At 51.6% G+C, this 24,122-nt stretch overlaps 2 protein-coding genes across 3 annotated transcripts in view; one reads left to right on the top strand and one right to left on the bottom strand.

The window, feature by feature from the left end:
- LOC136959025 (myomegalin-like) overlaps window positions 1–17,808 on the top strand; it is a 28,351-nt gene extending 10,543 nt beyond the window's left edge. Inside the window, 28 exon segments of the mRNA XM_067253222.1 lie at window positions 1,456–1,574; window positions 2,150–2,256; window positions 3,077–3,368; window positions 3,533–3,737; window positions 4,083–4,199; window positions 4,319–4,587; window positions 4,973–5,190; window positions 5,422–5,539; window positions 5,871–5,988; window positions 6,355–6,409; window positions 7,795–7,870; window positions 7,872–8,043; window positions 8,120–8,221; window positions 8,619–8,774; window positions 8,934–9,170; window positions 9,338–9,469; window positions 9,759–9,875; window positions 10,166–10,355; window positions 10,573–10,685; window positions 10,787–11,032; window positions 11,745–11,875; window positions 11,877–11,939; window positions 12,129–12,272; window positions 12,510–12,620; window positions 12,622–12,649; window positions 12,788–12,834; window positions 13,228–13,279; window positions 14,545–17,808. Of these exon segments, the coding sequence (XP_067109323.1) occupies window positions 1,456–1,574; window positions 2,150–2,256; window positions 3,077–3,368; window positions 3,533–3,737; window positions 4,083–4,199; window positions 4,319–4,587; window positions 4,973–5,190; window positions 5,422–5,539; window positions 5,871–5,988; window positions 6,355–6,409; window positions 7,795–7,870; window positions 7,872–8,043; window positions 8,120–8,221; window positions 8,619–8,774; window positions 8,934–9,170; window positions 9,338–9,469; window positions 9,759–9,875; window positions 10,166–10,355; window positions 10,573–10,685; window positions 10,787–11,032; window positions 11,745–11,875; window positions 11,877–11,939; window positions 12,129–12,272; window positions 12,510–12,620; window positions 12,622–12,649; window positions 12,788–12,834; window positions 13,228–13,279; window positions 14,545–14,681 (3,872 nt within the window). The 3' untranslated portion in view covers window positions 14,682–17,808.
- Window positions 17,809–17,950: 142 nt separating this feature from the next.
- prkab2 (protein kinase, AMP-activated, beta 2 non-catalytic subunit) lies at window positions 17,951–22,321 on the bottom strand. 2 transcript variants are annotated; one of them, XM_067253226.1, is made up of 8 exons: window positions 22,241–22,321; window positions 21,067–21,276; window positions 20,817–20,974; window positions 20,599–20,692; window positions 19,717–19,828; window positions 19,451–19,584; window positions 19,249–19,317; window positions 17,951–19,102 (listed from the first exon to the last, which is right to left on the bottom strand). In XM_067253226.1, exons 2-8 carry the CDS (start codon window positions 21,220–21,222, stop codon window positions 19,025–19,027), a joined length of 801 nt encoding a protein of 266 aa, XP_067109327.1. In that variant the 5' UTR covers window positions 21,223–21,276; window positions 22,241–22,321; the 3' UTR covers window positions 17,951–19,024. The 2 variants fall into 2 exon arrangements, with proteins under 2 accessions (XP_067109327.1, XP_067109326.1); XM_067253225.1 differs by having other exon boundaries at window positions 22,238–22,317.
- Window positions 22,322–24,122: the final 1,801 nt, after the last annotated feature.

The raw sequence follows: 24,122 nt of genomic DNA, 5'->3' as shown, positions 1-24,122 counted from the left end.
CACTTGACTTGGTGCTCGTTGCTCCAGAAACAACCGGCCACTCCGACACACACACACACAACCCTTGCACACACACACACACACACTGTAAAAACTTTTTTACTCATAGGCAGTGGGTGTTTGTTGCATGCAACAGTGTGTGTATTTAGTGTGCGTGTTATTTTTATGGGTTACAAAAGGTTTCCCTTTGTAATTCCTTCCACATACAGTTCACCCCACTACACACACACACACATCCACAGTGTGTAGATGTGTGTGTAAACGTGTGTGTATTCACTCGCTCTCCTATTGGAAGATAAATAGTTCAGTAGTGTTCCGTTAGGAGGTTTGACATTCCTCTGAAGGGACTCTTGCATGAGAGGATAAACAGCCTCTGCCGGGGTAGAGATCTGTGCCTCTGCCTGGGTAGAGATCTGTGCCTCTGCCAGGGTAGAGATCTGTGCCTCTGCCAGGGTAGAGATCTGTGCCTCTGCCAGGGTAGAGATCTGTGCCTCTGCCTGGGTAGAGATCTGTGCCTCTGCCTGGGTAGAGATCTGTGCCTCTGCCTGGGTAGAGATCTGTGCCTCTGCCAGGGTAGAGATCTGTGCCTCTGCCAGGGTAGAGATCTGTGCCTCTGCCAGGGTAGATATCTGTGCCTCTGCCTGGGTAGAGATCTGTGCCTCTGCCAGGGTAGAGATCTGTGTCCCAGCACTCACACAAACACACACGCCTCTCACACACCTCTCACACACACACAGGGTTGAGTCTGTATCAGGGCAGGGCTGAATAGAGGTTGGGCCTACCGCTCGTGACATAACATTTCCCCTCAGTCGCATGACTGTAGCTGGAGTGATTCAGTCCAGGAAGACGAGGAAGAGAGGGAAGAGAGAGAACAGGAGGAGAGAGAGGAAGAGAGAGAGGGAGAACAGAAGGAGAGAGAGGAAGAGAGAGAGGGAGAACAGGAGGAGAGAGAGGAAGAGAGAGAGGGAGAACAGGAGGAGAGGTGGAGAGAGAGAGGGAGAACAGAAGGAGAGGTGGAGAGAGAGAGGGAGAACAGAAGGAGAGAGAGGAAGAGAGAGAGGGAGAACAGGAGGAGAGGTGGAGAGAGAGAGGGAGAACAGAAGGAGAGAGAGGAAGAGAGAGAGGGAGAACAGAAGGAGAGAGAGGAAGAGAGAGAGGGAGAACAGGAGGAGAGGTGGAGAGAGAACAGGAGGAAAGAGACTGAAAGAGGTTGAGCCGGAGGAAAGAGAGAGAGAACTGGAGGAGGAAGAGAGGTGAGACACGAGGAAACAGACAGAGAGTGAAAACAGGAAGAGAGGGAGAGAAGGGGCGAGCCAGAGGGAAGGAGAGAGCGCTCCAGTGTATCCTACAGACATGTGTTACGAGACAGAAACATAAGTGGTGTGTGTGAGTGTGTGTAAAAGTGTTTGGGAGAGTGTGTGTGTGTGTTCTGATCAGCTGGTTGTTGTGTTCCAGAGCTCAGTACGGAGGAGGAAGAGGAAGGAGATGATGAAGATGGCAGCAGTGATGAGTTCACAGACAGCATAGAGGACGATGAGGCCAGAGTTAGCTCCAGAACTCTGATCTCCTCTCAGGTACGACTGCTGCTAACCCTCCCTCTGATGCTACAGCTGGTCTAGACCAACGTCTAGCTGTCTAGGTTCATGTTGTCTAGTTGGCTAGTTTAATGTTGTCTAGGTTCATGTTGTTAAGTATAATTTTATGTAGTTTATTGGTGTTTATTTGAATGTTAAAGTGTAGGTTAAGATGTAATTAAATGTTTAAGTTAATGATGTCTAGCTTAGTGTTGTGTGGTTGAATTTAGTTTTGGCTTTCTTAGCTCGAGAATAGCTACTCTGGGCAGGAGAGCGGCTGATGTTTGTGCTGGAGCAAATCCTGTCTTTCCATCTCATTTCCTCTGTCTTTCTCTCCCCACCCCTCTCTCTCTCCCTCCCTCTCTGTGTCTCTCTCTCTCTCCCTCCCTCCCTCCCTCCCTCCCTCCCTCCCTCTATCCTTCCCTCTCTCTGTCTCTCTCTCTCCCTCCCTCTCTCCTTCCCTCTCTCTGTCTCTCTTTCTCCCTCCCTCTCTCCTTCCCTCTCTCTGTATCTTGCTTTTGAATAACCCCTTTACCTCTCTCTGTCACCCTCCATCTCTTTCTCCCTCTCACCAGGTAGGGGGCGTGTCTGGAGGACCAGGAGACACGGTGCTGTCCCAGATGGCCGAGCGACCTGGGCAGGTGAAGCCGCTAGAGGAGATGCCCCTGCTGGAACACACCAGGTACCTGCTGGTCTAACCTGCTGGTCTAACCTGCTGGTCTAACCTGCTGGTCTAACCTACTGGTCTAACCCTAACCTGCTGGTCTAACCTGCTGGTCTAGCCTGCTGGTCTAACCTGCTGGTCTAACCTACTGGTCTAACCTGCTGGTCTAACCTGCTGGTCTAACCTGCTGGTCTAACCTACTGGTCTAACCTGCTGGTCTAACCTGCTGGTCTAACCTACTGGTCTAACCTGCTGGTCTAACCTGCTGGTCTAACCTACTGGTCTAACCCTAACCTGCTGGTCTAACCTGCTGGTCTAACCTGCTGGTCTAACCTGCTGGTCTAGCCTACTGGTCTAACCTGCTGGTCTAACCTGCTGGTCTAACCTTCTGGTCTAACCTACTGGTCTAACCTGCTGGTCTAACCTGCTGGTCTAACCTGCTGGTCTAACCTACTGGTCTAACTTGCTGGTCTAACCTACTGGTCTAACCTGCTGGTCTAACCTGCTGGTCTAACCTGCTGGTCTAACCTGCTAGTTTAACCTGCTGGTCTAACCTGCTGGTCTAACCTACTGGTCTAACCCTAACCTGCTGGTCTAACCTGCTGGTCTAACCTGCTGGTCTAACCTGCTGGTCTAACCTACTGGTCTAACCTGCTGGTCTAACCTGTTGGTCTAACCTGCTGGTCTAACCTACTGGTCTAACTTGCTAGTCTAACCTGCAGTACACACTGTGTCTCTATTCTTTCACACACTCCTGTAGCAGATGCTGTTATTCAGAAGCACAGTTTATGTTTGAGGGATCGTGTGAGGGACTCATCCGTCCTTCCTTCCCCTGCAGGAGTGATCTGAGAGAGGAGGCCCTGAGAGAGGCCGGAGAGAGGCCAGGGGGGCTGAGGCCGGGGCTGGGAGGAGAGCATCGAAGCAGGCTGAGCTTGGAGGAGGAGGAGGATGAGGAGATGGAGGAGGATGAGATGGAGGACAAGGAGGATGTGGGCGGAGCCTGGCGTGGCAAGCGTGGTGCCCCGTGTGTGAGGCTGAGAGAGGGGCGGAGCCAGAAAAGACGCTGCACGCGCCCACACTCCCTGGACCTTGGGACCCTGCTGTCCCACCGCCAGGAACACACACACACGGTACCTCACACACATACACACTTAAATGTCTGTGTTGCTTCAGCGGGCTATCTAGGGCTGTTTTCTTAGCCACTGGCTGTTTATATAAGCAGTGAAATCCTGGCAGCTCTGCCTCTCTCCTCCTCTCTCCTCCCCTCACTCTCTCTCTATCTCGCTCTCCCTAGGAGGCAGGGCCTGGCGAGGTGAGAGGCGAGGTGGGTGGGTTCTGGCGGCAGGTGGAGGCGGGGCTTCGTGAGCAGGCGAGCCGTCTGCGTGCTGATTTGGCGCTGAGCCGTCAGGAAGGGAGAGAGCTGCAGGAGAGGCTCATGGTCTCCGAGGCAACCGTCCACGCCCAGGCGGAGCAGCTGAAGGACTACAGGGAGCTACTGAGTGAGTCTCACACACACACAGGTCAGCACACACACATACAGGTCAGCACACACACACAAGTCAGCACACACACACAGGTTAGCACACACACACACACAGGTCAGCACACACACACACAGGTCAGCACACACACATACAGGTCAGCACACACACACAAGTCAGCACACACACACAGGTCAGCACACACACACACACAGGTCAGCACACACACACACAGGTCAGCACACACACATACAGGTCAGCACACATAAATATGCATGCATGTGTGTCCAGTGATATGGTGCTGACCAGTGTGTGTGTGTGTGTGTGTGTGTGTGTGTGTGTGTGTGTGTGTGTGCTCCCCAGCGGAGACCTCTGTGCCCCAGGCCAGTAAGCAGGTGCAGGTGGACCTGCAGGACCTGGGATACGAGACCAGCGGACGCAGCGAGAACGAGGCCGAGAGAGAAGACACCAGCAGCCCCGGTACCACACACACACACACTCACACACACACATACACACTCACACACACACATACTGACACACACACATTCACTGGCTGATTTGCCTCTCCTTTCCTCTCCTCTCATCTCCTCCTCTAGAGTTTGATGATCTGGAGATGTGCACAACACTGTCCCACCAGCAGGACTTCGTGGGCGGGGGCGGGGGCTGGTACCATGGCGACGGCAGTGTGGGAGGGGCCTACGAGGAGGGGGAGGATCCGGGGCCTGACTCTCTGCAGCAGTTGGTGGAGGACTTGCGTTCGCAGCTGAGCCGCTGTCACAAGGTGATCCGGGGGCTGCAGCTACGTGTCCGCTCTCTCTCCTCCACCAGCGACTACGCCTCCAGTCTGGAGAGGACCCCCCGCAAGGTACACACACACACACATACAGTTGGAGAAGCCTTGCAGGATACGAAAATCAGCCTCCCTATGTTCTATTTTGTTCTATTTTATTCTAATGTGTTTCATTCTCCTGACCACTCTTATCCTTTCATGTCTGCTCCTCTCTTCTCTCCTCCTCTCCTCTCTCCTCCTCTCTCCTCCTCTCTCCTCCTCTCTCCTCTTCTCTCCTCTCTCCTCCTCTCTCCTCTCCTCCTCTCTCCTCTCCTCCTCTCTCCTCTCCTCTCCTCTCTCCTCTCCTCTCTCCTCTCTCTTCTCCTCTCCTCTCTTCTCCTCTCCTCACCTCTCCTCTCTCTTTTCTCCTCTCCTCTCCTCTCTCCCCTCCCCTCTCCTCACCTCTCTTCTCTCCCACCAGGTGAACTGGGCCTTCGAGGCTTCCCCTGTGGCCAGCGGCCTGGAGGAGGATGAGGGCTGGGCCTCGGACAGCCTGGGGCCTCGCCTGGAGCCCAAGCCCAGCCGGGAGCTTCGGGAGCTGGTGTCCCGCGTGGCCTCGTTGGAGGCCCAGCTCAAGAGCTCCAGGCTGGACAGGAAAGGAGGCCTGGCGGAGGAGGAGAAGTGTGCTACCTGGCCTGGGTGAGGAAAGGGGGGAGGGAGAGGGGGAGGGAGGAAAGAGAGAGAGAGAGACAGAGAGAGAGAGAGAGAGAGAGAGAGAGAGAGAGAGAGAGAGAGAGAGAGAGAGAGAGAGAGAGAGAGAGAGAAAGGGTGGAGGGGTTAGAGAGAGAGAGAGTGTTCCACAGACTCATCCGTGTTTGCTGAGATGGAACGTTGAAGGCGTTCTGACCCCTCCCCTTCCTCCCCCCACAGGAAGTACAACACCCTGATCCAGGCGCAGGCTCGCGAGCTGTCGCACCTGAGGCAGAGGATGAGGGAGGGGAGGGGGGTGTGCCACATCCTCACCCAGCACCTGGGAGACACCACCAAGGTACCTGCGAGCATGGCTAACTTAGATCAACAAGAGTTGGCTAATTTAGGCTAGCAAAGTATGATAATGAAGGCTAACCAAATACGCTAATATAGGCTAACACATGCTAATATAGGCTAACACATGCTAATATAGGCTAACACATGCTAATATAGGCTGCCACAAGGTAACATAGAAGTACATAATTATATTAATATATAGTATCATGCTATGCTAAGTAACATATAAGTAACATATATATGGTAGTATATATCATATAGTAGTATGCTAGTGTAGGCCACATGGTATGATGAATAAAAAGGTTGATGTTTGTTCTCTGTGGTTGTGCCAGGCCTTTGAGGAGCTGCTGAGAGCCAACGATATAGACTACTACATGGGTCAGAGCTTCAGGGAGCAGCTGGCGCAGAGCTCCGCCCTGGCTCAGAGGGTGGGCACCAAGATCAGCGGGCGTAAGTGTGGACAACCATGCTACTGTCACACACACACACACGTTTAGATGCACACGCACGTACTGTCCTTCACACGCAAACACACACACACTGAGCTACAGATATGCAAAGGTGCAATAAAATGTACGTTCCTTGAATAAGCAGTTGTTGTCTATGTACATTTTATACAACTCAATAATCAAACGACTCACATCTTCCTCTCTCTGGTCATTCTCTCTTCTCTCCTTCTTCTTCTCTCCTTCTTCTTCTCTCCTTCTCTCCTTCTTCTTCTCTCCTTCTTCTTCTCTCCTTCTTCTTCTCTCCTTCTTCTCTCCTTCTTCTTCTCTTCTTCTCCTTCTTCTCTTCTTCTCTTGCTCTTTTTCTCAGGTGATCGAGCAGAGCTCCAGGATGACAAGATGGGCCATGAGCTGCTTGCTCTACGGTGTGTGTGTGTGTGTGTGTGTATGTATGTATGTGTGTGTGTGTGTATGTATGTGTGTACTGTGTGTTGTCCCACTGCTCCTGGACTGCTCCTGATCTGAATTACACCTGACAGTAACCACACACACACACACATACACACACACACTCGCTGTGTCATCGCAGTAGCTGCCAACTGCTCTGCACGTGTGTATGCTGTAGGTCTGAGCCCTACATGATTACCAGGGGCACATGCAGTGAAGGGACGGCTTTTCTCCAACGTGTTGGACGAGATCAACCGTGAGATGAACGTGTGTAGCCAGAAGGGCTGGATGTAGACAAATTGTTATTCCTTTCCCAGGTTAGCATTTAAGTTGTAGGTAGCTATTCTATTGCCTGGTTAGTCTATAGCTGTATCCGCTTTATCTTTTGTGCATATAGTTAGCTTTGCTTTATCCAAGTTAGCTTTTGTTAAGCTTTGCTTTAGCAAGGTTACTCTGTAACTGAGGTAGCTGACAGCCTGACCTGACCTCAGTGAACGACTGGCAGTTCACCTTTTTTCCATCTGCTGAGCTCCAGAGATGCACAGCAGGTGTCGGCTAATCCTCTCTGGGCTGCAGAGAGGTGGAGCTGGAGCGGGGTGGAGGGGGGAGGGGTGGAGGGTGGGACAGGGTGACAGCTAGCTTGACCTAAGAGGCTCAAGTTCTGATTCCTCTCTGTCCCTCCCTGTTTTCCTCTCCTGACGGGGTCATGTGATATCGACGTCTCTCCTTTCTCAATCTCCCTGAGTTCACTGGAGAGGCGGATGAGGAGGAGGAGAGGCAGAGGGATTTTATCCTGCGCTTGTTGGACTGAGACGAGATTGACGTGCACTGGATTACACAGTCTGTCTTTTTGAAGATTTGTACCCGATCTGTAACGAAGCTGAACGTTGAGAACGTGTCTGCTCTGGAGCTCCACTGCCGAGGCAGCCTGGGCATCGCGTCTAGCCCAGATCGGCTGTGCGTTCGTGGGCTTGTGTGGAGGGGCAGATGGCCCCGCTGTGGAAGACCATGCTGTCTAAGAGCAGCCCTGTGTACCGGGAGGCTCTGTGGTCGTTCTCGGGGGGAGGGGAGAGGGGCGGGGCCAGGGGCGGGGCCTTGGACGCTGCCCTGGGCAGGGAGAGGTCGGCCCTCCGCACACAGCTGCAACAGTAAGACGGGACACACACACACCGACACACACAGACACACACAGACACACACACCGTAACTCAGAAGCTGCATCCTTAAATTGTGGTCTGTTGTGTGTCTTCCAGGTACAGAGAAAAACATAACATAGGATGTGATCACTGACTCTCTCCTCCCTGTGTGTGTGTGTGTGTGTGTGTGTATGTGTGTGTATGTGTGTGTGTGTGTGTGTGTGCAGGCTGAGTAAGGAGCTACAGCAGAAGGATAAGATCATCGAGTCTCTTCACACCAAGCTGCAGCAGCGACCGGACACCCCCCTCCAGCTGCCACGCCCTCTCCCAGACCACCGACCAATCGGACAGGACCTCCTTCGTGTCGGACGAGTGTCGGACCAATGAGGATCTGGAGCTGTGCTCGGATGGGGACGCTGCCAGCGAATACCAGGAGGAGCAGCGGCAGGGGGCGGGACATGGAACTAGAAGTGCAGGTACGTTCCGGTATTCCTCCGTTTTTCTTTGTCTTTCTCCCAGACATCTTTCATCCCCCTCTCCGCTCTCCTCCAGACCTCCGCCCATCCCTCCCTCCATCCCATGGTCTTAAGTCCTGCAGCAGCTGTCCCAGCATGCTTTTCTCTGCCCCCGTTCTGGCATACCAGTCCAACAGAGGTAGGACAGACAGACGGGCGGACGGCAAACATTCTGTTGGAAACAAATTGTTTTCTTTCTCAACATTTCATTTCCTCCTTTTCATCCCTCTTATTTTCCACATACGTCCCCCCCTCGCTCCTCTCCTGTCCATTCTCCTCTCTTTTCCTCTCTTTTCCTCTTCTCCTCTCTTCTCCTCTTCTCTCTTCTCCTCTCTTCTCCTCTCCTCTCTTCTCCTCTCCTCTCTTCTCCTCTCTTCTTCTCCTTTCTTGTCCTTCTTGCCTTTCCTCCTACTCTTTCTCTATCCTCTCCTCCTCCCTCCCTCCTCTCCTCCTCTTCCTCCCCTTCTCCTCCTCCTCTCCCCTGTCTCCTCCCCTCCTCCCTCCCTTCTCTCCTCCTCCCTCCCTCCCTCCTCCAGACCTCCTGTCCGGCCCTGTCTCCTGCTCCCTCCCCGGCCTCGCCCCTGCCCCTGACCTCTGGGGTCATCGTGTGACCTTTGACCCCCATCCCAGGGCCATCTCTGTCACTGCTTCCCGGCAGGAGTTGGACACCTTGCACAGACAGATGAACCAGAGTGAGGGGAGGGGAGGAGGAGAGGAGGGGAGGGGAGGGGAGAGGAGGGGAGGGGAAAGCAGCTCAGTGTCTGGAAACAGAGCATAGATGAATAATCGTTCAGACGCTCTGTCCTCCACTTCCTGGTTTGACTTTGTGCTTCCTGTTCCCATGGTTACAGGCTTTGCTTCGCCTCACGTCAAGACCTTGTCGACGCTTTCGGCCCCCACGCACCCCGACCCCTCCCACTACAGCCCTGTTTCCCATCATGCAGTTCAGCAGTACCAGCTGGGGTATGGCTCCTTGAAGCCCCACGCCGGCTTGGCCACTGGTGGTGCATTGTGGGATATGGAGAACATGCTGCAGCCAATCAAAAGCTTCTCTGAGTCAGGATACCACTCGGGAAGTAACCACACAGGTGAAATACGACGTCATAAACACACACACACACAGTAACACATAGACACATGTCTTGCACACACCCACATTTTCATAAATAACATCTCAACCAAACCAATGATGCAAAATGAACCCTGTGGAGTGCCCTTGTTTTGACTCCTGCCCGTGCCTGTGGGCGGCCCTCAGGGGTGGAGCTGATGGAGGAGCACCTGCGGGAGGCGCGGTGTCTGCGGCAGCGTCTGGAGGAGTCGATCAGGACCAACGAGAGGCTCCGTCTGCAGCTGGAGGAGAGACTGGCTGGCACAGGACGAGACGGAGGTAACACACACACACAGAGAGAGAGAGACACACACACACACAGAGAGAGAGAGAGAGAGACACACAGAGAGAGAGAGAGAGAGAGAGAGAGAGAGAGAGAGAGAGAGAGAGAGAGAGAGAGACACACACAGAGAGAGAGAGACACACACAGAGAGAGACACACACACACACTTGCTCACACACCCACACAAATATCCACCAGTATATCTCCCTCCCCCCTCCCCCTCCCCCTCTCCCTCCCCCTCCCTCCCCCTCTCCCTCCCCCCTCCCCCTCTCCCTCCCTCTCCAGGCGCTCCCACCAACATCTACATCCAGGGTCTGGACTCCGTCAGCCAGCTGTCTAACGAGGTGCGGCTGCTGAAGGAAGAGAACCTGGCTCTACAGGGGCGCCTGCAGGCCAGCGCAGGTACTGCAGCTCTCACCACTACAGGACGCACAAGATTAGAAACGTTTATTAGTTTTTACAGTAAACAATGCCTCTTTTTCCTTCCTTATCTTGTTCCTTTCTCCCTCCCTCCCTCCCTCCAACCCTCTCCCCCTCCCTCCCTCCATTCCGTCCTCTCATATCCCTTTGCTGTCACTCTTCCCTTTTTCTCTACCATCTTTCCTCTCTTCTCCCATTCTACCCTTCCTCTCCCTTCTCCCTCCTTCTCCGCTCCTTCCTTTCTCCCCATCCCCCCCCCCCTCTCCCCCCAGAAGCGTGTGAGGAGGCGGGGCGTTTGCGGGAGGCGGTGCTGGCGGGCCACGCCCGTCTGAAGCAGGCGGAGCTGGAGGCGGGCCAGTGGCAGGAGGAGCTGCGGAGGCTGCAGGCCCACAGCCAGGAGCAGAGCCAGCACATCCACACCCTGCGGCTGGACAGACAGGCCTGCCAGGAGAGAAACCACAGGTGAGGGGAGGGGAGAGAAGGGGAGAGAAGGGGAGAGAAGGGGAGAAGTTTATTTTCAGCAGTGTCCCAACAGAACACCACTTGACAAGCAATGTGTGTGTGTTCCTGTGCATGTGTGTTCCTGTGTGTGTGTGTTCCTGTGTGTGTGTGTTCCTGTGTGTGTGTGTTCCTGTGTGTGTGTGTTCCTGTGTGTGTGTGTTCCTGTGTGTGTGTGCAGGCTTCAGCAGGAGGTATCTCTGCTCCAGCAGCAGCTGGGGGAGAACAGAGAGCTGCTGCTCTCCCTGCAGAGTGAGCTGCAGGTGTACGACCGTGTGTGTGCCAAGGGCAAAGGTCAGTCCAGATCCACACACACTCGCTCTCAATCACAGACACACACACACACATGTTACAGTCAATCACCACTCCTGATGGTGTGTGTGTGTGTGTGGCAGGCTACCTGAGTGAGGGCCAGCTGGGCGGGGCAGAGCTGGGGGATTTGCTGGGGGAGGTGAGGAACCTGAGAGCCCAGCTGCAGAACAGTCTGCAGGAGAACAGCGCCCTCAAACAGCTGGAGCTCCACAAGCAGCTGGAGCAGAGACTGGGAGGAGGAGGGGGAGGGTCGCCCCGGACCCCCTCCCTCCCCACCCTCACCGCCAGCCCCCAGAGAGACGGCTTCTACAGGAGACAACTGCTGCATGGTAGGGACGAGGAGGGAAGGAGCTTGTTTGGGTCACAATGAATGTCATCTAAACCCAGTTTAATATAATCTTAACCCTAGCTACCCTAACCCTAAATACCCTAACCCTAAATACCCTAACCCTCTTGCCCCTAACCCCCCTGCCTCAAGCCCTACCACCCAGGGTGAGAGGATGGGGGTGGCAGCCTGGTGTGATGTGTGCTGCCTTTGCACGTGTGTGTGTTCCACAGACCCGGCCCCCTCGCCCCCGGTCAGGGACATAGGGCTGTTTACCTGCGGGTCTCCCTACGTGGCCCCCCCCTTCGGTGGCCCCCCCTACGGTGCCCCCCCCCTACACTGGCCCCTACCCTGACCTGGAAGACAGCCACTGCACCGTCAACGGTCTGACTCAGCTCTGATGTCACTGTCATACTTTATCCAAAGCGACGTATAGCACAGGAGGGATTTGAACCGGCAACCTCTTAATCTGCAGTCACAGGCTAGCATGCTGGTAGTCTGCCGACTAAGATGTGTGGTGTTTCGATGGTGTTACTAATTAGTGTTTTTTTAATGTGCACGGTAACCTAACAGTGAATTGTCAACCATGCTAATATCATGAAGCTAAATGTATCAGTCAGAAACTTACTCTTCTTCCCCTCCCTCCCTCCCCCCCCCCCCCTCCCTCCCTCCCTCCTCCTCCCCCCCCCTCCCTCCCTCCCCCCTCCCTCCTCCAGACCCTCTGGACCCCCACTCTGACCTGGAGGGGGAGGCGCCTGACGGCTCGTTCTCCAACCCTAACGGGCGCCACGCGGTCGGCCACGTGGACGACTTCAGCTCCCTGCAGCAGCAGGTCCTGGAGGGGGAGGAGCCTGGTGCAGCGCATGGAGACGGCTCTCAGCCAATCACTGGTGGAGAGCGGCCAGGAGCAGGTGAGGAGGGGGCGAGGCCGAAGGGGGGGGGTTTCATTTAGAATTGTTTAAAAAAAACTCTGTTTGAAAGGGGTCAACTTTGCTTTAAGTATGACACAACGATACCTGGATGTTTTTATCACGGTTTTAGTCTTCAATAGCACTGTCAGTCAACATGCAGTCTCATGTCAGTGTGTGTGTGTGTGGCAGGCCCTGGACTACGTGTGTGTGAGGAGTCTGCTGTCGGACACTAGGACCCTGAGGCAGATCCTGGAGGAGTCGGTTTCTCTGCTCAGAATGTTCTGGAGGGCTGCCCTGCCCAGCTCAGAGCGCTCCCTCCACATCCTGAAGAAGGTGGGAGGCTGGGGAGGAGGCTGGGGAGGAGGCTGGGGCTAGGGATGGGGGGGCTGGGCTGGGGGGGGGGATAGGGGTTTGGCCTTGGCCTTGTTCTGAAAGGTCTACCTCATAAAAACAACCTTATAAAACTCTGTATCAATACTAATGTGAATGTTGTGTGTGTGTGTCCGTGTGTGCCGTCTGTGCATGTTTTGTGTGTGTGTATGTGCGTGTGTGTGTATGTGTAGAGAGCAGGAGAGAGGCCTGCAGGAGGAGCTGGTGTCTCTGACGCTGCGCATGGCGGAGAAGGAGGAGGTTCTGCAGGAGACCGTGATGAGACTGAGGAGCACCAGCAGAACCAAGGAGAAGCATGGAGCACTTCATCGTCAACCAGCGTACGTACCTGCGTGAGTCTGTTCCTGTGTCTGTGCCTGTGTCTGTGTGTGTGTGTGTGTGTGGGGGATCTGTTAGATTATTGTGTGTGTATTTTTGTGTGTATAATAATCACGCTTGTTTTTTCTTTGTTATTCCAGTGTCTCGGACTCGTGATGTGCTGAAGAAAGCCAGGACCAACCTGGAGGTACCGTGTGGGCAGTCTCTCCCATGCTAGACCTCTGTACACATCTGTAGACTTCTATAGACCTCTATAGACATCTGTAGACATCTGTAGATAATCTGTAGACTTCTATAGACATCTGTAGATATCTGTAGACTTCTATAGACATCTGTAGATACCTGTAGACTTATCTGTGTGTTGCAAGGTCACTGTTTCTCCGACTCATAGTGTTAGTACATCGTTGTTGTCTCTATGGACACCAAGCCTGTCTGTCTGTCTACCTGTCTGTCTCACCTGCTCCTGTCATCCTGTGTTTTATGCCTCTCCACCCCTCTCTCCTCTCTCCCCCTCTCCTCCTCCTTTTCCTCCTCCTTCTCAACAACCGTCCTCCTCTCTTCTCTCCTCTTCCTTCCCCAGAAGAACGAGCTCAGGCTCTCCTCTCTCAGCTCCTCCTCCTCCCCCTATACTGGTAACAGTCAGCCGTGTCCTGGCCACTGGTTCTGACCCCTGGTCCTGGGTCCTGGTCCTGGGCCCTGGCCCTGGTCCTGGTCCTGGTTCTGACCCCTAGTCCTGGCCCCTGGTCCTGGGCCCTGGTCCTGGTCCCTGGTCCCTGGTCCTGGGCCCTAGTCCTGGGCCCTGGACCTGTGCCCTGGTTCTGGCCCTGGTCCTGGGCCCTGGTCCCTGGTCCCTGGTCCTGGTCCCTGGTCCCTGGGCCTCCTGGTCCTGGGCCCTGGTCCTGTGCCCTGGTTCTGGCCCTGGTCCTGGGCCCTGGTCCCTGGTCCTGGTTCTGACCCCTAACCCCTGGCTCTTGACACCCCATATATGCAGACCAACTGCTCTGCTGGTACTTATTGGCAGGGATGTTTCAATAATTTCTCGACACTGGGTAGATGTCCGACACTATTCACCTATCCTCTTTGGGGTTTGGGATAGTGGAGAAGTTCGGAGCCCGGAACCAGAACCAGGGGCAGGTTCTACCCGGGATGGGGTTTTACCCAGGGGCAGGTTCTACCAGGGCTGGGGTTCTGCCAGGGCTAGGGGTTCTACCAGGGATGGGGTTCTACCAGGGCTGGGGTTCTACCAGGGATGGGGTTCTGCCTGTTTGGGACAGTGCTGTGACATCACTGCTTCACCATCCGCCTAGTCACTATCGCCATGGAGTCCAAATATAACTGTGTTTACCTAGAAAAACCCCTCACACCATGTTAGAATACCAGGACAACAGTGAGGCCACAAGGGCCCTGGACTGTTCCTACCACTGGAGGCCTCACACACTTAGCATGCCTACGGCCTAGTTTCCATTCTCTGTGTGTGTGTGTGTGTGCCGTCATTCCAGCGGCCTCGCAAGCATATACCTCTAGGATAGGGTTCAGAAAACAGTCTGTCAGCCTGGAAACAGCCCTGTCATTCAACGGCCTTGCAGTTGACTGCATCATGTCATGAACACACACCACACACCACACATTTCACCCCAGCGACACAAACAAACAGCAGGTGTGTGTGTGTGTGTGTGTGTGTGTGTGTGTGTGTGTGTGGGGGGGGGGGGGGGGGGGTATTTTTGAGCAGGAGAAGAATGCGTAGCCCTGAATTGCTATGGTTTGCAGTGTGATCATGTGTCCATTTTCATCTCACTACACTTTTTGGCCGTGCTTTCACCTCTACTACCGTGTGGGCGTACCAAGTAACAACAAAGAAACAGTGGATGACTCCTCTTCTCCTCTCGCCCTCTCTCAGTTGAGGAACCAGGAAGTGCTTCTCGGGAGCGGCCTACTCATTGGGGTTTCCTGAAGCTTGGCGACGCCCCTGAGGTTGCCGTGGCGACGGGGAGGAAGCGCGGTAGCCAATGCCTGCTCGAGGCCGTGACCTGTTAAGAGAACCAGCCTCAACAATACGACCTCTGAACTTTGAACTCTGTACCAAGACAGCCAAGACTCCACACTCTTTTACCCTACACGAACCCCCCCCCCCCCCCACACAAACCTGCCTTACCTACTCTACCCACTGCCAATCCTTAAACTTCCTGCCCCCCCTTTACAGATACACATCTGTTGCCTTACCTGCCCCCCCCACCTCCTCTCCCCCACCTCCTCCTGACTCTCCGCAACCTCACTCTGTCTTCCTACTTCTCCCCATCTCTCTCCTGCTGGCAATACAGGCCCTGAACCTTACCCCTTACAAGTACCATCAAATCTCCCTCACTCCCTCACCTCTCTCCCCCCCTCCCCTCCCCCAGCTGCAGCTTTGGTGTCTGTGATTGGTACAGCGTATTCCCATCCCCATGGCGATCGCTGAGCAAACAGATGAGGGTTGCGTCGGTAACGTGTCTCTGGTGGTCATAGCGATGTGTGTCCTCCAGGCTGGAGCAGATGGAGAAGGTAAAGGTTGTTCCTACGTGCTGGTCTGAGGCCAGCTGTCATCATGCCCAGCCTGGTGCTGTGGATGGGAGCGGGCAGCAGAGCCTGACCCTGGATCAGCTTGTAAGAGGAGCCTCTACCCACAGCCAGACAGCCTGAGAGGAAGGTTTAAGTGTTCATGCATGTCAACTCACGGCCTGTGAAAGGAATTGTAGTCAAACAGACACGTATTTCATACTGCACCTGTAACCCCTCCTCCCCCCCCCCCCCCTACACACACACACACACACACACACACACATATGATCAATCTCTTGGGGAGAAAAGTAAAAACCCTGTTGAACTTTGACTGCCACAGAAATGCAAGTTTTACTCCTTGTGGCACATCTCAAACAAAGACCTTTTGTTTTGCGAGTCCAATGCAAACACAGAGACATCCAGAGTCTCAGCAGACAGTGGAGGAATGTGTGAGGACGAACTCCTGCCTGTTCCTTGTGGTTCTCATGGAGACAGCTTGTGGAGAACCGTCTCTCAGCACTGGCTAGCAGAACCTTGGGCCTGTTCCATTTCTGTCCCTGGCCCCTCCTCTCCCGGTTCCTTATTTATTTGGGCCCCTTGTTCTGAGAGGACTGGATTGGTGGAACCCAAGGGCTCATGGCTCCATCTAGCCCTCTGATTGGTTGGATGGAGTTGCCACCATTTTGTTTTCACCTGTCCAGTTTATTCAGGCATTGAAGGGTCTGGGATCAGGAGCTAGGTAAGGGGTGCAGGGGGTTGAAATGGAACTGGTCCGAACACACGTTTTCACACTTCCTAATAGGAGTGGTCCGTTGAGCATGTGCAATAATGAGGTCATGACCTCGTTTTATGGAATGATCATAGTGCACCAGCTTTTGTTTTTCGCCCGAGACACTGGAACTGAATTATTTACTTACAAGGCTAAAAGACCGTCAGTGCAATATTATGCTAGCCTACTCTTTAATCTAGTACTACTGACTGAAACGAAATGTAGTTGCTTTTTTCTGCAGTGTTGATGCATGAGAAGACTGATCAAAAGGACGATTTAAAAGTTTGTCTTTTTAATTCGCGGAACAAGGGATCACCAATACTTGCCAAAGTTTTAACTTTGAACTCTTCTCGTTTCGCCCGTTTTGCGCTATCCATGCAAATGACCCGCCTGGTGGTGACGGGGCTTCGCTGTCACCGTCACCCTGGCAACCGAGACCATCTGTGACATCGTGATGGCGACGTGTAATTGGCTGCTGGCCTAAAGCCAGTAGGACCATAGACGGTAACCGTTAGACAGTTCAGTTTATGTTAGACGTTTGCTCTTAATGAGCAGATTTTGATGATCATCGGACCAAAAATATGGATCTGAATTCCACATTCTAAAATGTAAGGAGATTCAATGGTGAGTAAATTCTGAAAAGTATTTCGTTTGGTTTTCGGGGGTTTATTTCCCCATGGTATTGGCAATAAACGTTATTGGAAACGTAAACTAGTTGTTACAAACTTTGGCAGGCTACTGGTGGGACCAACGTTCAAGAATTGGCGATTAGTGATGATGTCACAAGGTATTCTTAGCCCCTGGTGTGATGACTGTCCCGTACTGTATAAAACGCCACTTTTATGCTGTATATTAGGCTACACGCATTTGACTGTATTGTGTTTTTTTGTGTGTGTGCGGATAATCATATTTTCAAACCTTTGCTGTATGCAAAGTTGAATACCTGGGTAGCTGTGCAATAGCTATGCATTACATATCTCCATTATTTTGATGTCAAACATCATTGTATTAAGATATTTCTTTCGCTTATTTGAGTGCATATGTTTCTGCTATATGTTATCATCCATTGTGTTGTGAATGCTGAAGCCAGTTTTTAAATTAGGTCTCATCTGTCACGAATTCAAAAATACATGCCTTTAAATTAGGAGTGACACAGACGAGCACATAATTTAATTGTTATGCCCACTTATAAACTCAAATATTGCTGCTTCGCTTGCCTTTAAACTTCACTTAGGGGGTAGCCCCTGAGGTTTGCCCGGTAGAAATGGCCTTGAAGTCACTCGTGCTTGCTGTTCACTTCGATAGCCTTTACTATGGCGATAGTTGCCAGCAAGGTCTTGTTTGCGCTCTATTCAGTTAAAAATTCCTCGTGGAAATGGCCAAACATTTGATTATAAATCCTCTAAAATCCAATACGGTTTAGTTATTTTCTATGCGATAATTGAAAATAATTTCAAGGAAAAGTATCGTGGTACCAAAGCAGAAGCTGAATCCATTGATTATCCGGATCGTGCTTGAGATTGGGTCAGACGGAGTTACCCTGAGCGTAAACAACGCCTTTTTAAAAAGTGTTTGCTTGGAGCCACAGTAATATGAAACTGTGTATAGTTAGTCCTGGCGTGTATTTGTATATAGTATCAGAGGCAGAATGCAGATGTGATAAAGTGCAGCTTGTTTTATGAGATTCTGTAGGATGATGATGAAGAGTTAAGACTGAACTAGAATGCCGATGCAGGGTTCCAGTGTGGAGCACGTGTCAGACGATTGATGGCCAATACGTGTGTGTTGTGTTGGCACGGTATAACCAACAACGGCTTTTGGGGTTCAAAACTATGAAATAAAAATCTTCAAAATGTGTTTCACATGTGCATTTTTTATGAATATGACAAAGCAAACACAGAAGAATGAGCGCTTTTTAGGATGGTTTTTCTTCTATTTGCTATCATTATGTGGACATCTCAATTAACACTAACTAATGATGTCACACAAACGATTCATAATCGTCTCTTGTTTTATTTTTTTTATTTGCATCCAAGTGAAACAACCGCTCTTCATTGGCATACTTACAGTACACAGTAATACTGCAAAGCTTTTTTACAAAACAGTGTTAGTTTTAAAATTCAAGTTTCTTTTTGTAATTTTCGCATAGCCAACTAAAGCAACATAAAAATTACTTGATTGCCCTCAGCAGGAATATTGCTTCCGTTCGCGAGTCTTTCCTCGCGCTCATCTGTTAAGCTACATGAAGTGTTTGCAGTTTTACGTTTCCTCCTCACATCCTTTGGTATGAAGGCGTCTTATTGAGTGGAGCACTGTATAGATCTACACCAACCACACAGTGAGGCCTAGAACTGGACTGTCACTGCACAGAATGACATTTCCTATGGTAAATACATGCGTGATTAAAATACAGACACAGAATTTAACATAATATGCATCACTTATTTAAATGCTAATGCGAATCAACAGTAACAGGCCCTTTGATTTAGCTGAATAAATACAAGTTTTGGATGTGAACACACATGTGACCACACTAGTGAAACCGTCACAGTCAAACACTTGTGCAACAATTCTTCAAGTGTTCAAGCCCCGGTATACATACAGACACACAGGCTAGCAGACGGGATACATTCCTATTCAGTCAATCAACAAACCTAAAGAAATAGAAACACAAACATGCAGGTGACCTGGTCCAGCAGAGAGCTGCAGCAGTTTGGGGGCAGTTACTTCTGCTTAGTTAAGAGCTTGGGTTGCTTTCGGAAGGTGGAGAGGGGGGCTGGGAGAGGGGGGCTGGGAGAGGGGGGCTGGGAGAGGGGGGCTGGAGAGGGGGGCTGGGAGAGGGGGGCTGGAGAGGGGGGCTGGAGAGGGGGGCTGGGAGAGGGGGGCTAGGCATTATGGGATATTGTTCCCATATTGGTTATTATTAAAATCCACAAATACAATTTAAAGAATTTCAAATGAACCTCAGCTAGACATGACAACTGTAACCATGGGAGCAGGAGCGTGCTGTACTGTAAAGCACAGTACAGCGCACACGCAGGCAGTGTGTGTGTGTTACGGGTCAGTGCGTGGTTTAGATGGGCTTGTAAAGCAGTGACGTGACGTATTTCTTCTTGTATCTGTGAGTCGCACTGAGAACCATCACTCCATCCTGGAGGAGAGAGAGAGAGAGAGAGAGAGAGAGGGGAAGGAAGGTAGAGAGACAGGGAGGGAGGAGAGAGTCAGAGAGAGAAAGGAGACGTGACCAAAGAGAGAGTGTGATTGTGTGTGTGTGTGTGTGTGTGTGTGTGTGCCTACCTTGATAGAGAGAGCATATAGGTGGTTGAGCATCACATGGTTTGGTTCAGGCAGAAGAGCAGGATCACACTGGAGACACAGAGAACAGGAGACATGTTACACAACACCCAGAGAGAGAGAGGGAGAGAGAGGGAGAGGGAGGGGGGCGAGAGGGGTATAGAGAGTCAGAGCGATAGAGAAGGAGGAATTAATAGAGACTGACCGATATGTTGGTGTCCTTGTTGAGGATGACCTGCAGCAGGTGCGGGGGGAGGATGGGCGGGGCCTTGAAGCGCTCCTCAGGTTTGAACATGTACTGTTCCTGTCCGTACAGACCTGGAGGGGAGCTGGAGAGATCTGAGGCACGCACGCACACACACACACACGTTTCACCACCCGCCAGCAGGTCTAGACCATCAACCATAAACAATCATGATTGCAAGTCCCGTTCTGCTGGTGATTCATCAGTGCCAACATCCTAGGCCCTACCTGTTTCGGAACATTCCAGAGAGTCCACTTGCAGAGCATCAAACACCTCAAAGTCAGACTTCTTCACCTGGATCAGGTTGTTTATGGTTCCAAGCTGACTGGTCACCACGGGCTGGAGAGAAGGAGAGGGGCGGGGGGTGGAGAGGGAGAGGGGGGGATGGAGAGGGAGAGAGGGGGGGGGATGGAGAGGGAGAGAGGGGGGGGGATGGAGAGGGAGAGAGGGGAGGGAGGGATGGAAAGGGAGAGAGGGGAGGGAGGGATGGAAAGGGAGAGAGAGGGGGGGAGGGATGAAGAGGGAGAGAGGGGGGGGAGGGATGGAGAGGGGGGGAGGGATGGAGAGGGGGGGAGGGATGGAGAGGGAGAGGGCGGGGTGGAGAGGGAGAGAGGGGGGAGGGATGGAGAGGGAGAGGGGGGGAGGGATGGAAAGGGAGAGGGGGGAGGGATGGAGAGGGAGAGAGGGGGGAGGGATGGAGAGGGAGAGACGGGGGGGTGGAGAGAGGGGGGGAGGGATGGAGAGGGAGAGAGGGGGGGAGGGATGGAGAGGGATAGGGGGGGAGGGATGGATGGAGAGGGATAGGGGGGGAGGGATGGAGAGGGAGAGGGGGGGGTGGAGAGGGAGAGAGGGGGGGGTGGAGAGGGAGAGAGGGGGGGGTGGAAAGGGGGGGAGGGATGGAGAGGGAGAGAGGGGGGGTGGAGAGGGAGAGAGTGGGGGGAGAAAGGTACAGGGAGCGTGCGAGAAAGAGAGAAGGGAAGAGAGAGAAGAAGGTTCATAAAGTCTGTAGTTCTAAAACACCAGCACCATGTTTCCTGCCTGCGACTCGGCTGATCCTCCCCAGGATGTTTCCAGGACGCTGGGCCCTCGTGAGCGGTGGCAGGGCTCACCTCTGAGGGGTCGTGGATCCACTGGCCGTCCACAAAGAACTTGTACTGGTGCTCTCCCTCTGGGAGGTCCAGGATCGCCACAAAGTCGTTATGGCTACAGACAAACAGACAGCAGAATCAGGTGTGTTGGAGCAGGGAAACATCTAGAACATGCAGGACAGGGGGTTCCAGAGGACCAGGGTTGAAGGCCCCTGAGCTCGAGGCTCACCGGCCTGTACCTCTTGTTGAGGGGGATTTTGGTGTTCCAGCTGTTGAAGGACCCTGCAATGTAGACCTCCTTTCCCCCCCCGGCCCAGCGGATCACCGTGGGCCGAGCCTGCGGGCTGGTCTTCACCAGGTCGTCCAGGTCCGGGGTGAACTCCTTCTCTCCCAGCGTCTGAGGGCAGGTCAGAGGGCAGGTCAGAGGGCAGGTCAGAGGGCACAGCCTGGGGTGGACAGGCTGGGGTGGACAGCCCCGGGTCTACCAACCTTAGACTCTGGCCCGTGTGTGTTGAAGATGTTAGGGTCGTCGGTGCTGTCCACCAGCTTGCTGGGCTCGTGGTCCTTGTGGCTGCCTCCACTGTCTGAGCGATGGGCCTTGGAGCCATGGCGATCGCCGGACATACGGTCGCTGGTGTTACCCATGATGCCTCACTCTAGTGTCCAACCTGGGCCACTCCAAGCTGACAGGAACCACAACTGCAAGGTCAGGGTAAAGGGTGATTATTTTGTGGAGGAAATAAGAACTTTCCCCACAGGCGATCTGACGAGATCTGGGCTGTCTCATTCGAGATGGGTCTTGGCATTTGGAATCTCTCGATCACCAATATTCTGAAGCAGACTCGCAAAATATGATGACATTAACTTTAACCTCAGACTAGGTTGATAATTTCATACAGACCCCTGCCCTGCATGTTTTAGATGTTTCCCTGGACCAGGGTTGAGAAAGGCGGATATACACCTTCATTATCAGGCCATTACACAACAGAGAAGCATTCATTTAATGCTTTGAGTGTGACGTGATGAACTCTTGCTATTTCTGATTAAGCAGGGAGAAGTACAACAGCAGAGACGCATCATCAGTTCGCTAACTAGTCTGCGTTAAGAATAGCCTTAAATGTACTCGGTTGAGTTGCGCGTGCTGTAGTGTCGATCTCGAGTTAGCCACAACCACTACTAGCTTGCCAGGTGCAACAGAACAGTTAGCTAACTAGCTACTGTGATCGAAGTTCACAGCTTGCATCTGCTTTCACTGGCTTACCTTTGATACATTTACCACACAGTACAAACGCCCACACGACGGTCAATTAATGCGACGTAGATTTCTGACTAGCTACGAACTGCAACAATCAATTCCTTGGATGTGCCAACAGTGATGCAGCAATCTAGCAAAAAGTAGCGTAATATATACTCGTAGATAACGACTGAGGTTCTGTATAACGCTTACTAAGCCTTCTAAGCGTTCTAGTCTGTCCTTAGTGTACTCTCTCCGCTTCACGTACTCGAGTGCAGTTGCCCTGGCCAATTTAGTAGTACTGGGAATATTTTTAGACAGCTCTCGAGCTATACTTGGGAGTGTTGAATTCCAGCGGGTGACATTTACGATGAACATAATAAATTGCGTTCTAACCTCAACCGTTTTAAAATTACAACTACTCACCACCTAAAATGATGTCTTGTTTATCTTTAAGTCAGAGTCCTTCTAGCCAACTTTGTCAACATCAACATTTTTCCTCGGTGTTAATCGCCGACTACGGATCCCCCGTTAGGACATTTCATTCGCGCATTGTGAAATCCGAAAAGTTAACGGTCAACTTTTTTTAAAGGAACTGCGTCAAATGTTTTCATACACGCATTAAGACAAATGTTATCAATTTATTTCAACGAGCAAGTTAAATGAAATAAAGATTATTTATTTCTTACAAAACATATTGTATGTGAATTAGATGTGGAGCCGTTGTCGACTTAATGGTCCATGATTTATTTCACTTTGATGATCCAACATCAGTTTCCATCTCCAGGCTGGTCATCCTTTGAGTGATTTAAACATAAACGTACACACGTGAATCATTCATTATTTAACACCACTCATTAAACCGTCTCATCAACAAACCAACCATAGACTAGTACTCCGTTACAAACGAGTAAGATTCTTCCTGTGAAAGTGCAGGCCAATGATGTCAACAAGAACGACTGTAGAGCATCAACAGGTTATGGGCCTAAATTACCCTGTATTTACATGTTTATACAGAAAACTATTGTGAGAGCCCCAGGTATAGGTAATCCTGTAATAAAATACTAATGTGATCCTGTTGATGGTTTCGTGCTTCCAAAGACGTTTTCACACTCACTGAAACAGGCGTCACCTTCATGTCTATCAGGTTATTCCGAAGATTGTGAATCCGATTTAGAAACTCCTCCTGGACCCTACCGATGTTGATATCGACATTACCCCCCTGCTCCCCGCTGCCAGACTCTCTTTCCCTCCGCCACTTGCTGTGCGCTTTCCTGACATCTTCACCATCGCCATTATCATCGTCTCCGTCTGATGAGTTGCTGGACCCAGACTGTGTCAGGTGGATGGGGACAACCGGGGTCATCTCCGCCTCGGGTCTGGATGTGTGGTACTGAGACAGAAGGTGACACTTAGGCTAGTTTCACAGTGTTATGTCACAAGATTACAAGTTTTTTTATACACGTGAATTTTGCCTGTGGCCGTGGACGTTAAAACGGATAATTTACTTTATCTGGCAATCGCTTCCTCGTGGTCCAGCCCTCAGCCTTAGATTCAGGTTCAGGAGATATGTGCTAAAAAAAACAGTATAGACATTTTTTGCATTGGACGTTTGTTGCCGTTTCGTCAACATTGAGGATAGGCCTATAATCTTTATAGTGTAGCAGACAGTTATATGTCCATTGTCATAACTTTTTGATGTCAACACTTACAATTGTCTGAACTTTTGTCATGCAGCTGGGCCTGTATGCAGTATGGACTCTGCTGCAGGCAAATTTGCAGTCATCAACTGTCCATTTCGTCTTTTTCATACCGGGTTCACTCCGGTATTTTGACTCCTGAATTACAGAAACGGTGCAAAAGTGTGTGGCTTTAGTTGAAACTTTAAAACCCCATCACAATTTAATGGAAACAGAATCTTACCATGATTTGAGAAATTCACTCTCGATTCGCGGACCCGTGTTTTTTTTGTTTAATTTTAAACAATCGGCATTCGTGCGCGTCTGATTAGATTCCATTCATTCTATTCATGCGAGAGGCACATCAGATTGCGTTGTAGGTCCAAGACAACCAAGGCCTATTGCTTGTCGCAGGCATGATATTAATTGGTAATTCAATTGTCGTAAATCAGCATCACATAACCACAAAACCAACTCGTAGCACACTGTATTTTTTACATTCAGGGCATTCCTTTTCACGGACACCAGATGTTTTTTTTTTTTTACAATTTCAACAATGTCAAACACAATGGAATTTACAAGATACACAGAGAAAAAAAAAAGTTTAATTAAGAGTATACATGTATCAATAT

This window comes from Osmerus mordax, chromosome 16 (assembly GCF_038355195.1).
Source record: "Osmerus mordax isolate fOsmMor3 chromosome 16, fOsmMor3.pri, whole genome shotgun sequence".
NCBI classification, from domain to species: Eukaryota; Metazoa; Chordata; class Actinopteri; order Osmeriformes; family Osmeridae; genus Osmerus; species Osmerus mordax.
The sequence above is the reverse complement of the archived record's forward strand: the minus strand, read 5'-3'. Positions and strand labels throughout refer to the sequence as shown.